This window comes from Schistocerca gregaria, chromosome 4, assembly GCF_023897955.1.
Source record: "Schistocerca gregaria isolate iqSchGreg1 chromosome 4, iqSchGreg1.2, whole genome shotgun sequence".
Lineage (NCBI taxonomy): Eukaryota > Metazoa > Arthropoda > Insecta > Orthoptera > Acrididae > Schistocerca > Schistocerca gregaria.
The window spans coordinates 512,469,622-512,486,716 of NC_064923.1; the positions used below are offsets into that span (position 1 = coordinate 512,469,622).

Here is a 17,095-nt window from a genome sequence, read left to right on the forward strand (position 1 = left end):
CGAAATGGAATTTCCCATGCGTCTAGCCCCAACTATCATTCCGCGTTCAAAGTACTAATGCCCATCGTGCGGCCATAACCACGCCGGAAACCTGTTCACGAGAATCACCTGATTACAAACGACAGCAACGCAAAAGCATTGCCGGTTTAGACCTTGTGTATGCGATGCTACCGCCATCTGTATATTGCTGTCCCATGATTTTTGTCACCTCAGTGTTTGTCTATCAAAGGTCATCTCATCTTCAATGCTGAAGGCAATGAATCTCTTAAAAGTTTGAATTAAATCACACATTTAGTTCAGGCTTCTCCCGTAAACATTAGCAGTATTTTTCCTAAATTTGTCCTGGTCTTCTTCACATTCCGACTCAAATTAAAACAAAAAAATCTTTTGCTATAGATTAAATGTTTTTGTTCAAGAATCCGAAATGTCATAAAGATCGGTAGGTTACGTTTTCGTTTAAGTTGTGAAATTGTCACAAAACCCATATAGTTAAGTAATTCCTATGACTCTGCGGACCAAATTTCAATGCAACCAATCTCAATTTCCAACTCGATACCACCACCACCACTACTGCTACTACTACCACTACTGCTACTACTACTACTACTACTACTACTACTACTACTACTACTATCACTAGCTCGCTGCAGCCAGCATTGTCCGTACGAAACGACATTGCCCCAGCCGCCAGAAGACGATTGCGCGAATGCAATCTTGGGGATCACTTGCTAACGCCTGCTACGTCAAGGAGTAAGGAATTGACATTTCACTCTTACAACTGACACTATAAATATTTGATTTATAGAGCCCCTTGGATGGCAAATGTTAAACAGAAGTAAGATGGAACGTGCCGCAAAGAGGCACAATAGAATCACTGCACATAAACAACTGATCACACATTTTTAGAAGTTTGTTAGCTGTCAATGCTATTTACAAGAAAGTATATTTGTCGGACGGTCGTAAGGAAATTCAGAAAGACTTTCCAAGATTCCCACTTAGTGTAATGAATGGAAACTCACTTTATCACATCCAACGTCGTTTCATGTTATTCGATGACGCAGCGAAAGAGGCTCCTCCGCCAATTACTGCACTCAAACGACCATCCCTCTTGGATGCCATCCCAGGTATGTCCTTTCGGCTCTCAGAATTCATCAAATTCTTCTAGCTGAGACTCTGTCTCGCTCTTGGTCTTTCGTCCCTGGGTTTCAAATAACACATTAGTCCTGGCAGTTTGTTAACATTCATGCGTGGCATTTTTACATACCATCTAAGCCGCACCGAGTTTTCTCTTTTAGTCTACAGCTTGAGCCTGTTTTCGGATTTCCTCATTCCGGATTCCTCCCCCTACGTGTCTTTCCGAACCTGTTACGAACAGACCTTCCCAGAAGCGTGAATTCTGATTTCCTTACTTAACATGGTTCATGGTTCACAACCATATGTCAAAATAGGGATGTAAGGGTGCATATGATTATCTTTAAAAGTGGATAAGTGTAAGATGATGATTGTAACTACGAGAGATAACGCGATAACATCTGATTGCAAAGTTATTGATTACCATCTTAAGCACGTCACGCCGCATAAGTGTTCGTGATATTAAGCAGTGATATTAAATGGGATGGTTACGTAAAATTATTACTAGAGATGGCGAATGGAAGACATTTTTATTGGAATGGTGCATTGCAGTGCAGTGCACAAGTAAATGATGTTGTGTACAGGAAGCTAGTACGACCAAATCAAAATAATTTGTCAGTGTCAGTAAAACCAGCCAATGTCCCCTGGCCATGATGGAGCAACAGAGAATTCAAAATACCGTTGCATCGTTTCGCGTCCTTATCTGCTAGGCATCAGGGAGGATGACACGCGATGAAGCGTAGTACATCATCTCTTGCCGATGGTCAAACACGAGCAGTCTTAAGTTTTCACAGGCTCAATTCAACGCACAGAAGTACAACCCCAAATTGTTCCCCTCCCTTGCCCCACCATGGGAGAAACGCCAGACTAAGGATGGCAGCGAATCTTATTATCCCAGGTATCTAGTGTGTACGCGAGCTGATGGGGAATCCTGTGTGTCCATGAAGCCTCAGTTCTTCGTAGAGCATTTAGAGGACAAGTGGAGGGATTGTCCAAAATGCGGTCTGGGTCAGTCTTGATAAAAACAGCCTCCTCTGCCCAGTCATTGGCATTACTCGCTTGTGACAAGCTGGAGGATGTTTCTGTTACTATCACGTCCCACAAGAGCTTAAATATGGTCCAGGGTATTATCTTCCACAGGGATCTTTTTACAGTCCGATGCAGGGTTCCGCGCCAGCTTAGAGCAACGAGGTGTCCATTTAGTCCGGCACATCCACCGGGTCCGAGGGATAATCAGCTTGCCACCGGTGCCTTCAGCTTGGTCTTAAAGGGTGACACAGTACCCGAGAAGGTAAAGGTGATGGTCTACCGCTGTGATGTCAAGCCATATCTCCCTCCCCCGATGCGGTGCTTTAAGTGCTGGAAGTTCGGCCATATCATCAGGAACACCACGTAAAATTTGAATCAGGATGGCTGGGCAGAACAAACGCCATTCCCACGAATATGACGTCAATGTCTTGCGACTCCAATGTCTCATTCATTGACCTCTATTGTAGAATGTTATTTTATTTGATCAACAGTAAATTTGCTTCAGATAACATGTAAGGTAAATACAATTCCGCTCTTCTCTCTCTCTCTCTCTCTCTCTCTCTCTCTCTCTCTCTCTCTCTCTCTCTCTCTCTCTGTGTGTGTGTGTGTGTGTGTGTGTGTGTGTGTGTGTGTGTGTGTGTGTGTGTGTGTGTGTGTGTCGAAAAATTACGGGTTTTCGCTCTTTCCCATGAAGGGCTAGTTTTATTTGGTGATAGCAATGAAACGACCTACGTAGACAAAAGAGATTAAATTACTTCTTCGCAGAAGTTCGCTTCCCAATATAAGTGCGCTCGCAGCGTATAACATACACGTAACTTGTTAAAAAATCGTGTTAATATTGCCTCATGCAAAACAATGTCACGAATAACAACCTGTTCTGACCTTGTTTTAAGTATCGCAACATAAGTTAATTTCACTTTTTTCTGAAAGCTGTTCTCTCACTGTTACTGAGCAAGGATATGATTACTGCTGATGCAGGCCAGAGCTTTGAAATTTATTCTTACTTAAATTCAGATTGTAAGCACACCGATTTCATTGTAAGGACCTTGAAATATTATTTAAAGCTGGATGAAACTATTTGCTGCGCTTACCTTGCCGCACGAAGCTCCTAAAAATAGCTGCCAAGTTTAACTTAATGACTGCATGTACGCCATTACGACAAACGAGAAGCAGATGGCCATAAGACTCTCTCTTCAAGAGTCTTAAATTATTTTCTTAATTATTTACATGGAGGGAGATGAAAAGTTACGTGTAAAACCTACATAAGGAGACACATACCTTGACCGCTACAAGAAAATACGTCCATAGCTTTTCGCTTCAAGAACAAAAGTAAAGGATTTCTTCTTTAATCTCCGACGCTTCATTATCAAGAACTTTCTAGAATATGGCTAACACGCGGTTTTTCGTTCGCTTTCGTTCTTAAACTTTTCTCGTGAGACGCACTTTCGGCAGAATTTTTCCAGGTGACGGTGCAACACACAAAGGATACCACATGACGACTCCTGAACCATCAAAATTCTACTATGCCTCTTGCTTTAACTCCAGCCGGTTCGGAAAAATGACTCCAGGCCCATAAACATGCCACTATGCCTCATGATGCCTTCACGTGCTCCCCTCAACCACCCGAAGAGAGAGAAAAAAATATCTGCGCCTCCCGGTAATGCCTGAGACTGTGAACTCAAGAGAATGACAAAACATTACTATCATGCACTACAGATCTTGGTACATGCTTTTCTTCAAAAAGCGCTGTATGGTGATTGTGAGTTGGAATGTGACACTGTTACAGTTGTTCCCATTGTTTGCCACTACTGAGTACTCAGTGATCTGTGTGTATTATGCATTTCTTATGAAGAAATCTTTAGCTGCCCTTTCAAACAGACAGTATTTCAGTAATCTGTTTCATCACCTTGGGTGATTTAGATCCCTAAAAACTTAGTATTTGTTATGTTGTTGTTGTTGCTGTTGTTGTGGTCTTCAGTCCTGAGACTGGTTTGATGCAGCTGTACATGCTACTCTATCCTGTGCAAGCTTCATCATCTCCCTGTACCTACTGCAACCGACATCCTTCTGAATCTGCTAGTTTTTGTTATATAGTCTATAAATGTATCATCTATGTTTAATGCGGCATAGTTGTTTGCTCATTATACTGAAGAGCATAGTGTTAATTTCCGTTTTGTTCAATGCCGATTTATTTCAAACTGCCATTTCGTAAACATCCAGAGTGTACCGTTAGCTTTCCATAATAGGAGGCTATTGTTTCATCAGTGACTCTGATATTGCTATCATCAGAAAAAAGAACTGTTTCTCTGTCTTCTACTGCCTGGAAAGTTATTAATATGTGTTCCAAGAACAGTATTGGACTCAGTATGCTACCCTATATTTTTGTTCCTTGTTTGACAATTGTTTTATTAAAAATTTCTCATTAGCCAATGTGTGATCTCTCACTGCATTTTACACTTTGTTTTCCTCGGAAGACAGCAGCCAATAGTTTGCTTCTCTTTTTACACTTACTGATTCTGTCTTGTTTCGTAACATTTTAGGTCTGCAGTGTCAAAACTCTTGGACAAATCTAAAAATGTGGCTAATAGCCACTTTTGCGAACTCAGTAGTGGCCTGTTTTTTACTTCTTTTGGAACCCAACTGCGCTACTTTAAATGATTATATTTATTCATGTGCCTCATTAGTGTAATTTTTGTGATTGATAAAATTAATTTGACTGCACACAGCAGTGAAACTCGCATGTAGTTTTCAGTCCTCTCTGGTTTCTTTCTTACTGTGGAAGAAAATACCTGAACTAACGAGCTCATTTATTGGCCAACTTTGCAAAAGCCAACATCAAATCATCTTTATCCAGCGAGATGAATTGCGCAAATTCTTTAGCAATCTCGCTTTCTTGCTCTACAACCTTCATGCTACGCTTACCGCCATTTAAGTAGTAACTACTCTACTGTGCCTGCTTTCACTAAGACTTGATCTTCCTTAAAAGTATTTAGAGTTGTATTTTGAAACGTGCATTCCATTATTTTGCTGTTAATGAAACTTCGCAGCGCATTCTAGGGAGTACAGCACAAGGGGCGCCTGGGCCATGATTGCCCTTTTAGATCTCGTCAACGACCACCGGTGTACCGTACCATATCCGTTGGGAACCACTGATCTACCGCCGTTAGTCCAAAAATTTTGAGACTGGATTAATAAAAAAATACAGAAACGTTAGGATCGTAGTTTTAATGCTTCGTATGTTCTACATGGTCTCCTCTCTCTTCAGTACAACGTACAGAACGTTCGTACAGCCATGCGAAACTGTCAGAAAATTCTAGCTTTTGGATCTTGTTCAACCCACGTGACACACTGGATTAAATACTGTTCACGTCATCAATGCGCTGACCCTTTATGTGAATTTCCTCTTTTTTTTTTTTTTTTTTTTTTTTTTTTTACACCATTTCGTGTCACCTGTGATGCTTTTCTCTACAACATAACTGTTCGCATTGTATGTTTCAATCAGGTTGCGATGTGTGTCCACGCACGGGTTTTGTTCGCCAGTCAAGGTGTGCAGGACAAAATTCGCACACTCTTTTCTCTTTTTCGTAGAAATGTTGCTCCATTGCGATTTATTACACAACTACTTTGGCACATTACGACTGCACGTCCATTACTTAACAATGTCTACTCACAACTGAGTGATCGGATGCACATCTGTTCTTTACACGTTAAAAATGTTAGTTCATGACGCTGACGTTTCTAACATGCCAGGAAGAAAATCGGTATAGGAACTTTCTGGAGCGACGGTCTATATCATGAAATGGAACGTAACTCACTTTTATGATTTTAGAGTTTAAAGAAAGATGAAAGGTATTAATCAGCAAAATATACACAATAAATCTGAATAACCACATAAAAACTGAATTTTAGGATTTATCTATTGCTTTACCTAGAAACTGCAGTCAATCGTTCTTGTTGACAATTGTCCCTTCCACAGTTTTCATCTGTGTGTTTATGTACACGTTAGGTCACAGCAGTAGAAGAGGTCTGCTACTAATTTGACAATGTGTCGCTTTTTGTTGCTTACATCCATAAGATTATCTTCCAGTTACCCTACACGTGTCCCATGGATGGTGCTAATTGAGCAAGAGCTACCAGCGGCCAGAGAATCTACATTTCTCCTGGTCATAACACGTCTGAAAAGATCCGCTGCTCTGAACTGAGATTAGTGCGTAGCAGACAGAGTATTATGGTCATCCGTGGTTAAAGAACAACCATACCAGCAAGTTCGACACGCAATCAACACTATGCATCCACCCAGGGGGCCCATAGCTCTTTGGTTAAGTTTCTGCTTGGCTACCACGAGGCCTTAGCCTTTGCAGTACATTTTCCCTTCAGTGCTGCCTGTCTAATCCCCCACCCCGCTATATTTTTCCCCTACCTTGGAAACACATCTGGATCTGGGATATTTTTGACAAAGCTTCCTAAAGTTTTAGTAGACGGACATCAGAATAGTCTCTCCACTATTTCTTACTTCTCCATCTCCTACACTCCCCTGCTTTGGCGTTTAAAATTCCTCTTTGTCTCTTGTTCCTCCCTGTGCGCTCCTGAAGGCCGGCCCATGCGTCTCATGCGTAACAGATGAGTTGGTAACGTTTAATTCCCAGCCCTGGGTCGAGAGACAGGGTTCGCACGGACCCCTTGAAAAAGGCCAGGCACGGGGAAGGGTGATTACCTGAGCTGTTACCTTCACAAATTGCTAATAGCTCCCTCTGTCAGTAGTTTGGTAGGTGTGACTGAGGTTTGAGCAGTCATCTAAGGCAGGTGAAACCCCTTCTGAGGGGGGGGGGGGAGATGCTGGCAATAGTGAGGATTTTCTTTCAGTCAGCCAATCACCATCTGTCTACTAAACGTAAACGGAATGAGGCTAAAGATTCCCAGCTGAACTTCTGTTTCTCGTGGTATCACGTACTAAACGTCAACCCTTTGCTACAGTGTAAATCCGTTGATAATTCAGAAAGGTATTGATGCAGTTCCCAGCACTGTGAAATCCTGCTCTTGTTCACGTAATGACACTTGGCTTTTGGAGACAAATTGTGATTCTCGAGTCCAAAAACTACTTGCAACTTGAAAAATCGAAACTTACCCTCTGATCAGGGCGTCATTGCAGTCCATCGTGTAATGAAAAAGGTTGAGGCAATCTTAATGCCTACACGCAGTCTTCTTCTGACGTTTGATAGAGTAGTGCTTTCATCAGAGACCAAAGCAGGCTATGAAGTTACGATGGTCTGAACGTACATTCGAAACCCAAAGCGTTGCTACCAGTGTCAACATTACAACTACATTCGAATGTCCTGTCGAAACACGGCCATATGTGTTACTTGTGGTAGGGATGCTCAGGAGAGTGATTACCTGTCTCCTTCTCCCCGCTGTATCAACTGCAATGGCGATCATGTAGCCTCAGCCTGAGAATGTCCCATGTATTTAGATGAGCGAGCCGTCCAGGATATCTGGGTGAAGTAAAAAGTGCCTTACCCTGTCACTTAAAAGTTGCTGGCTACTGGAAAGTCCTGTCTTTTATCATTTGGCACTTAACAGTACTGTTCCTCCTACACCTCACTCCACGAAGGACACAGACTTGGGACGTCAAATTCAGTAAGACGGTTGTAAAATCGTCCAATGCCGCAGTAGCATCTCCTCCTCCTCCTCCTCCTCCTCCTCCTCCTCCTCCAGTTGTGCAACAAGCCACCGCATCTTCGCCTCCTGTGGCGAATTCGCCTGTTACACAACTGGCAGGCCAGAAAGGACAGAAGGAACACTTCTGCGGAGACATATTACGCCCCTCCAGCGAACAAACATCTGAGTCTTCCTCTGAAAACTTTAAAGACTCTATTAAATTGAAAAAAGACAAATGATCTTCCCCTTTGCGGAGTAGGAGATTTTCAAATGTATCACCCTGATACCATCATCTGACCGACCTCCGTTTCACCACCACGCACCGCCAATCGTTTTTCTGCCCTGAAATGTGCAGGCAGACCCATCGAGAATGCTGATACCTCTGCAGGTATCATGGAACAGGGGCTTCCAGACTGCGCCATGCAGCAGTCGGTCATCTAAGGCTGGCACTCAGTAGCTGCAGAAGAGACAACCCTACATTTCTGCCTCCTTCTCCTGCCCCTCTTTCCCTGTATTTGTCACCGGTTGTGTGCACAATGTCGTTGCATTCTTCGGGATAGCAAAATGCTAGCTGGATTTCATGTACTAGATTTTTTAAGTTCCATTCTCTTCTACATATTGGGGGCCAGCCTCCGATGGCTGCGGAAATCCCAGTCTGTGGCTGTCTTTTTCGATTTGGAGAATGCCTAAGATACCTACTGGAAGACTGGTATCCTCAGTACTATCTACGCGTGGGGCTTCCGTGGCTACATGCCCTGTTCCTTTACGAATTTTTAAAAGACCAAGTTTCCAAGGTCTGTGTGGGTTCTGCCTTGTTGGGCATCTTTATTCAGGAAATCAGGGTGCCTGAGGGCTGTGTCCTGAGCGTCGTCCTCTTTGCTGTAGCCGTTAAACGTATGACATGACATGTCTCCCTCCAGGCATTTGTGGCTCCTCCTTCGACGACGATTTTGCGATCTGCTGCAGTTCTCCACAGACTTGTCTCATTGAGTGGTGCCTTCAGCGATGTCTCAGTCGTCTTTCCTCGTGGAGCATCTACAATGGCTTTCGCTCCACTAACAAAACCGTTTGCATGAAATTCTGGCTGTGCAATTGGATTCTTCCACTGTCAGTACTTCCTAAGGAGCGGTTCAGACCACCCTCCTAGTGTTTGTACCAGTCCCTCGTCCATTATAAATAAAACAATTGGTGTTTCGTTTATGCATCTGCACGTCCTCGCATCTTACGCCGTCTAAATACTATCCACCATCGTGGAATCCGTTTGGCCACTGGTGCATTTTACACTTGCTCAGTTCAGTCTCTACGCAGAAGCTGCCGAACACCCACTGCCATACAGACGTGATGCTCTACTCAGCAGTAACCATGCCGTTTGCCTTCTATGCCCGCCCACCGAGCCTGTGTGTCCTCCTTCGGCGACTCCTTTGACCGCGAGTATGGGGTGTGCCTCTCTTCTGTTACCTCCTGGAATTCTCTTTCGACTATTGCTGCGGCAGCTTAACTCTACGCTACCTGCCACTTTCCCGTTGGGTGAGAACACTTCACCACCTTGGCTTCGTGCAGCGGTCCCTGCACATCATGGACTTAATTCGCTTTCTAAGGAAATTACTCTATTCTGTCACTGTAGGTTTCTCTATCTTTACACAGAACTTAGTGATAGTACCTTAGTGTACACTGATGGCTGTAGGACTAATCGTAGCGTCCGATGTGTGTTCGTTATTGGCCCGACGATTTTCGGTATCGGCTTCCGCAACACTGCTCAGTATTTACAGCCGAGCTCCTTGTCCTGTATCAGGCCGTAAAGTACAACCGGCCACTGATGCTTTCAAGTTGTCATCTGCTCTGACTCTCCCAGTGCCCTTCAGAGCCTGTATCCTGAACATAGTCCATCCTTTAGCGCAACGGGTTCAAGAAAGCTTCCACTTGTTCATTCTTGAGGGAGCCACTATGTTGTTTATGTGGGTTCCTAGTCACTTCGTTCTGACGAGAACCGAGGCTGCTGACGCTGCTGCCAAGGCCGCAATTGTCCTATCTCGGTCCGCTAGTTTTTCCATTTCTTCCGATGATCTCCGTGTTGCCGTCCGTCAGCAGGTGGTGCCACTTTGGCCACACCACTGGTCTTCCCTTTATGGGAGCTCCGGAGAATTGTCTCCCAGCGGCTTGGCCGATCTACCAACGCGAGATCATTTTTGCTAGGTTGAGTGTTGGGCACTGTCGTTTTAGTCATCACCATTTAGGCAGTTATCTCCCACCACTTTGTGCTCTTTGTCAATAACCTTGGACAGTTCGCCATTTGCTGATAGAATGACTTCCTTTTTTTTTCTCCAGCCACTTACGTTCTAATGTATGTTTGACGTCTGAGTTATCGGCTGTTTTTTGCGAACGACGCGCGGTCTGTCAACTGCGTCTTCCTTTTTATCCGTCGAGGCAATATGGCGAAGGAGACTTAATCTTTACTTCGGTACGTACGTTGTCTCTACGGCTTATTTTGTGGATCTTTCTCAGAGAGGAAATCCTTGTCCTTAGGTCTCTCTCCTCCCGTCGACTGGGCTCAACGTAAAGTCCTTTTTAACCCCTTTTTCATATTAGTGTTCTAAGGTATCGACATAGGGGCGTATGACCTTAGTTCTTCTTGCGCCACGAAACAAAGCAAACACAATGCGTACGGTTGTAGGATGTCTGATAACTATACCAACTACTGAGTTATATATTCCTCCCCCCCCCCCCCCCCGCCGGTGAAATGGGGAGGCAGGAAGATTTGTTACATGTATATAAAGAAAAGTGCTACATCTGGTAGTTAAGTCCAGACACCCACTAAATAAAAGCCACTGCAGAACTTGTAGGATCTGATGCATCACAATGAGTAAGAACCCACTGAAACACCTGCATTGAAACTGGAGGCTTCGATTTGTCTCAGCATACGTGGAAAGCCGCTAATAGAAATCGCTATACTCCTGAATCATGCAACGATTTTCTGTTCTAATATACCGAGCTAGGTGGCGCAGTGGTTAGCTCAGTGGGCTCGCATACGGGAGGACGAGGGTTCAAACCCGCGTCCGGGCATACTGATTTAGGTTTTTCGTGATTTCCCTAAATCGCTTCAGGCAAATGCCGGGATGGTTCCTTTGAAAGCGCACTGCCGATTTCCTTCCCCATCCTTTTTTAATCCGAACATGACTTTGGTCTCTAATGTCCTCGTTGTCGACGGGGCGTTAAACACTAATTTCCTCCTCCTCTGTTCTAATAGTAAGTCCGCCCATCCATCATGCATTCGTGATGAGACAATCCAGACCATAAAAGTATTCCAGCTACTGAGTTATATATCCCTCCCTCCCCGCATCATACTCAGGTAATTCAAAGGACGTACTGATACGGACGCTGGTTCCTGCTGAATGCATTGGCAAATTAAATCTATCAAGTGTTCCACCAGTAGAATAGTGTACCATAATGTATTTTTGTACTCTGTTCATCAGTTTGTCATTAACACCATTGTTTTATATCTGTAACATATGTAACAACAATTGTCCCTCCATACGCTATATAATAATATACTCATTATTTTTGCATTTTAATTTACACCAGGACATCCAAAAGTTCATGGACGAAGCAGAACACGGAGTAATATTCTTCACGTTCGGGTCTGTACTGCAGGCCCGGGATTTGTCTGATGAGAAACGAAGTGCAATACTAGAAGCGTTTGCAGAGCTTCCCCAACGCGTTATTTGGAAATGGGAGGCTGAAAATCTTCCAGGGCAGCCCCCTAACCTGTTAGTACGCAAGTGGCTGCCTCAGTATGAAATACTGAGTAAGTAAACACTTCAACTTTGGTGAGAACATCTGGAAGGTCTTCACTGAAGTTTGCTTGAGTGCGGATTTTGGATTTTTCTGTTTTCTATCACAGTAAACCGTTGCCTTTTTAACATGTCATCTTAAAATATTGCTTGATTTTGTTGTTCTTAACAGGCCATCCTAAGATGCGAGTGTTCATTACGCATGGTGGACTGATGGGAACCACCGAGGCAGTCTACAATGGTGTGCCATTGTTGGGAATACCTTTGTTTGGCGACCAGTTTCATAATATTAAAATGGCTGTCAGAAGAGGCGCTGCTATACTTCTACCCTTCCCAGAAATGACGAAGAACACTCTGCTAGAATCCTTGCGCACTCTGCTTAATGACTCTGGGTAAGTATCACACCATAAAATTATCTTACAGCGCCATTAAGTTTTTCGTGATGGATTTGATGTATTAAGTCTTCTCGATAAACTTCGCGCGTTAAACATGTACGAAACTCAGTGTTCTAGAATATAGCCACCATTGTCTTAGCCAGGAAATCTACCAGTTGCCACAGACGTCGGAATTCTGCGGATACAAATGACTGTGGGACCAGAGATTGGATCGGCGCCTCCAACGCTACGTCGTCAGCAACTTCATTGTTCGCATTACCATGTAGAATGTGGATTATTCTCTTCTGCAGTCTGTTAATATCACGGCCTCACTCCCACATATTAGTGTGTCAAATCTCCTTCAATTTTGGTGACGCACGTTCTGTTTTCCACCTTCACTCTGATGTCTGAGTCACAGTAATTTTAGGTCTCAGCCCAGACCGATTTTGTGGTTAAAATGGGTAATAACAGTAAAATATAAATTGTTTATATAAGCGTGCTCAGGCCGGTAATGCAAGACTAAAGCTCTGGAGCTCTGGATTTCAAAGCCATTTTGTACTCTGAATCTAGATATTTATGGATATTTTAGGTACTTTCCTTCTAACTTCTTAAATTTCACACACCAACTTGTAAAGATTAAACTTTAAAAATATAGCAAGGCATACTTACCACTCTTTGGTGTGGAAAAGTGTCCATTTTTACAATTGTTTGGATTTATAATAATAGTGTAGTCCACGTTGTTCATAAATAATAGTGCATCAGTCCGAAATTCGTTGTAAATACACACTTCGCTTGACAAATAAGCCCTCATAGTTGCCTATTGAGAGCTATTCAAGCTGCAGTGTCAGAAATATTTTAGATCAAAGCTATACTGAGACAGACAGAGACATACAGACATACAGACAGAGACGTACAGACATACAGACAGAGACGTACAGACATACAGACAGAGACGTACAGACATACAGACAGAGACGTACAGACATACAGACAGAGACGTACAGACATACAGACAGAGACGTACAGACATACAGACAGAGACGTACAGACATACAGACAGAGACGTACAGACATACAGACAGAGACGTACAGACATACAGACAGAGACGTACAGACATACAGACAGAGACGTACAGACATACAGACAGAGACGTACAGTCATACAGACAGAGACGTACAGTCATACAGACAGAGACGTACAGTCATACAGACAGAGACGTACAGTCATACAGACAGAGACGTACAGTCATACAGACAGAGACGTACAGTCATACAGACAGAGACGTACAGTCATACAGACAGAGACGTACAGTCATACAGACAGAGACGTACAGTCATACAGACAGAGACGTACAGACATACAGACAGACAGAGACGTACAGACATACAGACAGACAGAGACGTACAGACATACAGACAGACAGAGACGTACAGACATACAGACAGACAGAGACGTACAGACATACAGACAGACAGAGACGTACAGACATACAGACAGACAGAGACGTACAGACATACAGACAGACAGAGACGTACAGACATACAGACAGACAGAGACGTACAGACATACAGACAGACAGAGACGTACAGACATACAGACAGACAGAGACGTACAGACATACAGACAGACAGAGACGTACAGACATACAGACAGACAGAGACGTACAGACATACAGACAGACAGAGACGTACAGACATACAGACAGACAGAGACGTACAGACATACAGACAGACAGAGACGTACAGACATACAGACAGACAGAGACGTACAGACATACAGACAGACAGAGACGTACAGACATACAGACAGACAGAGACGTACAGACATACAGACAGACAGAGACGTACAGACATACAGACAGACAGAGACGTACAGACATACAGACAGACAGACAGACCCGTCCTCACAGCTCTAATTCCGCCAGTACCTCGTATCCTACCTTTCCATTCTGAGAACATGATCTGTTGGTGTGCCTATTCGCGCCACACACGATCACTTAAATGCTGAAAGACTTGAGAATTCTGGCAAGTCTTTCCTGGCAGTGATTCATAAAAGCTTAGCCTTTTCTCATTTCCTTCAACAATCAATTCTGACACACATTCCTATCAAGGGAACCATAAACTAGCCACATGACATGTGTACGTAATTGTCGTTTTTTCTTGTCAAACGGTAGTGGTTTGTGTGTGTTAAGAAATACAAAGCAATATCTGTGTTTGTTATTCATCATTCGTGAGCGCTTGGTCCAATAGCAACATCTCTACCTTTTGGTTCCCACTTCTAATTAATCTGTTTGGTCAACTCCGTCATCTCTCATTTTTTATTTCTTGTTCAGAAATTCAGTGCATTTCTTTGGCTTACTGAATCCGCACTACCTGTTGCAAGGTTGTACGTTAAAGTATGCTGAAACTTTCTTCCAGCGAAATCGAAACGCTGCGATAGATAACCCATCTGGACGTATGCACCTATCTTAACTGCTACGGCTTTGGGAAAAGTACCACATTGGTTGAAGCAAATTAACTATAAAAATGCGAAAGGACTACTTCTTAGACTTGTTTGGCCCCCGCTACTTTGCACCACAACTAGAAGTTATTTTGTTCGTACGTAGTGTATACTAAGTTCTGGGTTCTTTACTTTTTGCCTAAGGTTTTGTTTCGACAATTGTAGTGAATGAATGTAAATAATATTTCATTTTTTCAGAACAGCAGTTGTCAGTTAGTGATAGTGAGCTCACATGACTGACTAATGGTGTGCTTTCAAGTGTACAGTCGAGCTGTTGGTTCAGTTTTTTCTTTTAATAAACATATTGGCTGTACATCAAAAAGCATCCTATTAACAGGTCGCAGTTAAGAGTTCAGACGCATATTTTTAAAGCACGTTGCTAAAATTACCCAAACATCCAACGTCTGATAGATTAAAAAGGGGACCTCGCAGCACTCGTATTTTTTGTAATTTTTTATGTTTATGGTACGTGACATTCAGAATTCAGATATTCCTAAAAACAGTTTGATGCAACTCTAAAAAATTCTCTACAAAATCGACTTCGAAGTTTCCCATCTATGTTTAATAAGCTAAAACAAGGTACAATGTTTTCGGCGAGTAGTGTTGTACCTTGCTGAGTGCTTGCTGGTTGTGTAAGTGGCCTGGGTTTGATTCCAGGTGGAATCATATTTTAAATAAAGTCACATGTTCTACGAACATTTCCGTGAATGGTAGAATGAATAAAGCGCAGGGTGCGTGATCGCTAGCCAGTCTTCTTTCGGTCATTGTTTTCGTTTTTTCCGTTTAGTTCGACTACCTAAGTCATTTAAATATAAAATTCATCAAATACGTGCTAATTCACACGCACTTGAAAAATAGAAGTGTTCGTATTTCTAATTACATACTGCACACAAATATCAAGTTTTCTTTGCGAACAAAAGTTCTTAATTACCGATTTTTTATAAAAAATGTTAATCAAGATGGTAAAATTAAAAAAAAATTACAAATAAAATTTTTGTCTATCGTTTAGTACTTATTTTTATGCTTCATGTAAATGCTCATAGAAAACCCAGAGCCCCTCCCCCCCCCCCCCCCACGCGTCTGGAAAGCTACCATATCGCCACGATGCTTGTCGGTGAATTTTCAAAGTCGATTTTGTCGAGTGTTTTTAAGAGTGGAATTGAATTGCTTTGGGATAGGTATATTTGAGTTACTAACTTCACGTTCCATAAATTAAAAAAATAAAAGAATTGCCCTGTGGTCCCCATGTAAGTGGTGACACCGTGCGAATATGCTATTCATATGCAGATGAAGATATAAATTCTTAACTCCATTAGTTACTAATAAGCTCAGTGCCTTAAACATGATACTGGTAGTTGGGAGTGCTGTATATGCCCCCCTTCCGTCTCCCTTCCTCTGCTTCGCATAAGCGTCTACCTCTACCTCTGCCTAGCTATAGACACCAAATACCAGATAAGTGCTGATTATGAACTGATACATACAAATGTAAAAATACGCTGATTCATGATAAATGAGATACTGTCCTTACTATTCCAAAATCGTCGGCTTCCTATGTAACGATAAGTACTCGAAATAGTAAAAGAGCGACTCACCCCACTACCTGCTAAAGTGAAAGATCAGATTTTATCTTCTCAGCTCATATGTTATGAACGTTAACGATACTTTTTTCTCTGAGTCTTCAGGTAGACGTTAAGCAGACTATCGGCTCCTTGACGTTGTTTACACTTTTTTTGATGCGTAACGTGCAATTATTTTCAAAGTCTATGCTTCAGATTTTCCAGCGATACGCTTCCTGATGACTTCCATCTCCTTGTCTGCTCGCTTAGCAATGAACTAACACCAGGATGTTCCTGTTCTCCCTCCCTCCCTACCCCTGCTGGCCCGTGGGTTAGAATAGGCCCGAGGTATTCCTTCCTCTTGTAAAAGGCGACTAAAAGGAGTCTCCTGTCGGGAGTGGCCTCCATTTTTCCAAATTTTTCCGAAGAGCAAGCAACTGGGGAAGAGCTCCTTACATGGTGCATCGTGTCAATCACGCGCTGAGACCTCTCGCGTCCTTCGTCGACTTGGAATCTGCACTTCCGCTCATTCTCCAGCTGTTTGCCGAGTTACGTTTTCCTGCAACCGCTGTGCAGTATCGCTTTCTGCGCTGTCGACGTTGTGGCGGAGCCGCCATGTACCCTGTTGGTTGTAGTCCCCTGACCAGACAGGCATCACTCTGCTGATGTCGGCACCATTAACTCCTAACATATCCGAAGGACCAGATGCCCATCAGACTGGGGCATTGGGACTCGCGGCAATGGCCATCCTGCCAGGTGGCTTTTACTGTGGCTGGGTGGCGCCCGTGGGGAAGGGCCCTGATCTGAGAGGGTGGCATCTGGGCGGATGACACGTCATGAAGCGTACCACATCACTTGCTGGTGATAAAACGCCAGCAGTCTCTAAGCGTTCCAAGTCTCAGTACATTGCAAGGAAGTATGATCCTAAATCATTCCCCTCCCTGGTCACACCATGGGAGATACACCAGGCTAAAGATGGCAGTGAACCTTATTCACCCTGGTACCTTGTATGTATGAGAGCTGTTAAGGACTCCTTTGTCTCGATGAAGCCTCAGTTTTTTT

The 17,095-nt window shown here is 43.2% G+C and overlaps 1 protein-coding gene across 3 annotated transcripts in view; it reads left to right on the forward strand.

The window, feature by feature from the left end:
• Positions 1-17,095, forward strand: part of LOC126266903 (UDP-glucosyltransferase 2-like) — a 157,063-nt gene that overhangs the window by 117,867 nt on the left and 22,101 nt on the right. For all 3 annotated transcript variants that reach the window (XM_049971575.1, XM_049971577.1, XM_049971576.1), the window contains exons 3-4: positions 11,395-11,617; positions 11,776-11,995. In XM_049971575.1, the coding sequence (XP_049827532.1) occupies positions 11,395-11,617; positions 11,776-11,995 (443 nt within the window). The remainder of the gene's footprint in view (positions 1-11,394; positions 11,618-11,775; positions 11,996-17,095) is intronic.